Here is a 2,663-nt window from a genome sequence, read left to right on the forward strand (position 1 = left end):
AGGATTCTCTTTCTCATCAATCATTTCTCACCTGTATGAATGCTCATGTGTTCCTGAAGACTTCTTTTTGTGACAAAAGACTTTTCACACAAGTCACACTTGAACTGTTTCTGTACTTCATGGAGAGCTAAGTGCATTTTTAATCCATGTTTATAAGTAAAGGTCTTTCCACAAACCTAAAAAAATCCAATTGTGGTAGAATAGGACAAATAAAACTCATTATGTAACAGCTGTTTAACTTTAAACACAACAAAACCTCCTGTACTTCCTATGAACTAGGATGGCCAAACCTGCGATTTCATACCAGTGACAGAACTGGTCTGTTAAAAAAAATACTCAATGGATGACATTTTTCTGGACACAGAAATATGAACTTTCATGACTCAAATTCATTCTAGTTTTCTCATTCGAGGGCTGCAAGCAATTTCATCAGAAATGTTCCAGTAGTTTTCCCTATTCTGAAGCGACCAAAGTTAACATAAATTTTAGGGCAGAGTGTGAATACCAAAACAACATTCCTAGTTTGATTAAAGAGTAAAAGCAATTTCTCTTTACCTTGCACGCGTGTGGCTTTACACCTGTATGTTTAAGCATATGTATTCTGAGAGAATAGAGCTTGGGCAGAGTTCTCCCACATATATCACAGACAAACTCCCGTTTGGTTCTTCCTTTCACTGAAGACACTCCTGTCCCTTCTGCACTAGTAGCTGCAGTGCTGGCTTCAGTCTTCCGAGTGTGCCGGACTAGATGAGCTCGCAGGGAGGCACCATACTGGAATTCTTTTTTACACAACTGGGAAAGAAAATATCACAACTGCACTTTGCATTTCATACTCAGAGTTCTACAATAAAAAAATAATATTCAAAAGTTTTAAGCACCATAATATGACTAGTTAAAATCTATAACCTGACTCCAATAGGCATTTTATCTCAGGTTAATTAATAGTTGTAAGTTTTTAATTTTATGGCTACTGACAGAGCCACTGATCGCTTCCCAATGAGACTAAGTTCCAGGATAATCTAAATACAGTTGCAAATTTACTGATAAAGTTCAAAGTAAAACCCATGCCAGCACTGTCTGGAGCAGCAAGCACACTCCCCTGTCACAAGTGTCAGGCCAAATGGTTGCACCACATTTTACCCCACCCCAACCAGACCAGGATTGAAAACCATAAGGAAAACAAATACGTTTATCAAAAGAGCCAAGAAAAAAAAACTTACTAATATAACTACTGAATGAATTTCCTTAAAGAACTTACTGGGCATTTATATTCCTTAGATCTCTCATGTTTCAGTGTGTGCATTATGAGTGCATAGCGCCGCTGGAACAACATTCCACACTCAGGGCATTTGTGCTGAGCTTCCACTTCATTATTTTCCATGGTGTCTCTTTTGGGCTGTTTCATTTTTTTCCCTCTTTGTACCAGCTTCATGGCGACCTAAGATGGAAAAACATAACCCCTTAGTGAATTTCACTACACTGTATTTCAAACCTCCTCTGCAAGTTAGAATTAAAAGCTGATGTTCCTCTATTACTCTAAACATCTCAATTCTGCTCGATTTACTTAGCTGCTAGAACCTTACCTCGTTTCAGTTCACTACAAAACTACAGATCTCATGGTGTGTAAAAAACTGGTCTTGTTTTAAAACCATAAACTGATTGTGATGATGGGCACACAATGACTTAGCAGTCCAGAGACAACTAACTACTCAGCCGTGAGTAACTGCCTGAGCAGGGACAATTACAGAGGAATCACAAAGTACTGCCAGTCACAATTGATATCAAATGTTGCCAAACTTTTCCTAAAACCCAATTTCCCTTTTCAGAATTTACATTTGCTTTACTACAAAATCAGATTTAAACTAAAAAGGGGCCTAATTAATTTTTATCAGACAGCAAAAACTGAGTTATTAATAACCTACCCTCTCCCCAAAAATGACAGTATTTAAGCAAAGTTCTTTCAGCATTCCAGCTTTCCCAGAGATTTTTTTTTTTTGCTAGACACTAGTGGTTTTTTGTTAGGCAGTATGGGCATGCTACCTGGAGCTGATAATCTCACTTTCCTTTGTAGAAACCTGCTGTCAAATTCTTCACAAGCCAAATTATAAGTGCTTTTTGAACCATTCTTTTCCTGAACTGACCCCAATCTGAAGGGAGCAGGACTGCATTACTGTGATTTAGGACTATCTCTTAAGATCCACACAGGATGTCAAGTTTTTCATTCCCAGTGTCATTTTCAAGTCTAAGCAAACATAGGGTCTCACTGTTCTAGTAAATAAATACATTTGTCTATGACTGACATACACACGAGCTAGTTAAGACTGAAATTCACAGATCATTAAGAAAGAATTCTGGGGACAAGATACACCATAGTCCAACCATAAGAAGCTGTGAGAAGATACTCAAGCTGGGATAAGGTCACTGAGCATTCTAAAGCACTTCAATATGGAAGGAATACCAATGCCAAAACAATGTTTTTGGGTTGAGGTTTTTGCACAACTGTCACAAATTAGAAGTTACTTTGGTTTGCAGTAATGTTAATTGCTGAAAAGGAAAAGCATTTCCCAGACAGTGCTTGGAGTCAGGAAGCAGTTTTTTCAGATTGGTTTTGAAATGCTGGATAAATACTGACAACAGGGCTAAAGACAGATAGAATACCTGCT

General features: G+C 37.9%; 1 protein-coding gene across 1 annotated transcript in view; it reads right to left on the minus strand.

Annotated features, from left to right (window-relative positions):
• ZBTB11 (zinc finger and BTB domain containing 11) overlaps positions 1 to 2,663 on the minus strand; it is a gene marked incomplete at its 5' end in the record, with an annotated part of 12,037 nt that overhangs the window by 6,064 nt on the left and 3,310 nt on the right. The window contains 4 exons of the mRNA XM_009073026.1: positions 32 to 176; positions 556 to 792; positions 1,259 to 1,438; positions 2,060 to 2,147. Coding sequence (XP_009071274.1) covers positions 32 to 176; positions 556 to 792; positions 1,259 to 1,438; positions 2,060 to 2,147 — 650 coding nt within the window. The remainder of the gene's footprint in view (positions 1 to 31; positions 177 to 555; positions 793 to 1,258; positions 1,439 to 2,059; positions 2,148 to 2,663) is intronic.

This window comes from Acanthisitta chloris, unplaced genomic scaffold (genome assembly GCF_000695815.1).
Source record: "Acanthisitta chloris isolate BGI_N310 unplaced genomic scaffold, ASM69581v1 scaffold8384, whole genome shotgun sequence".
Taxonomy (NCBI): Eukaryota; Metazoa; Chordata; class Aves; order Passeriformes; family Acanthisittidae; genus Acanthisitta; species Acanthisitta chloris.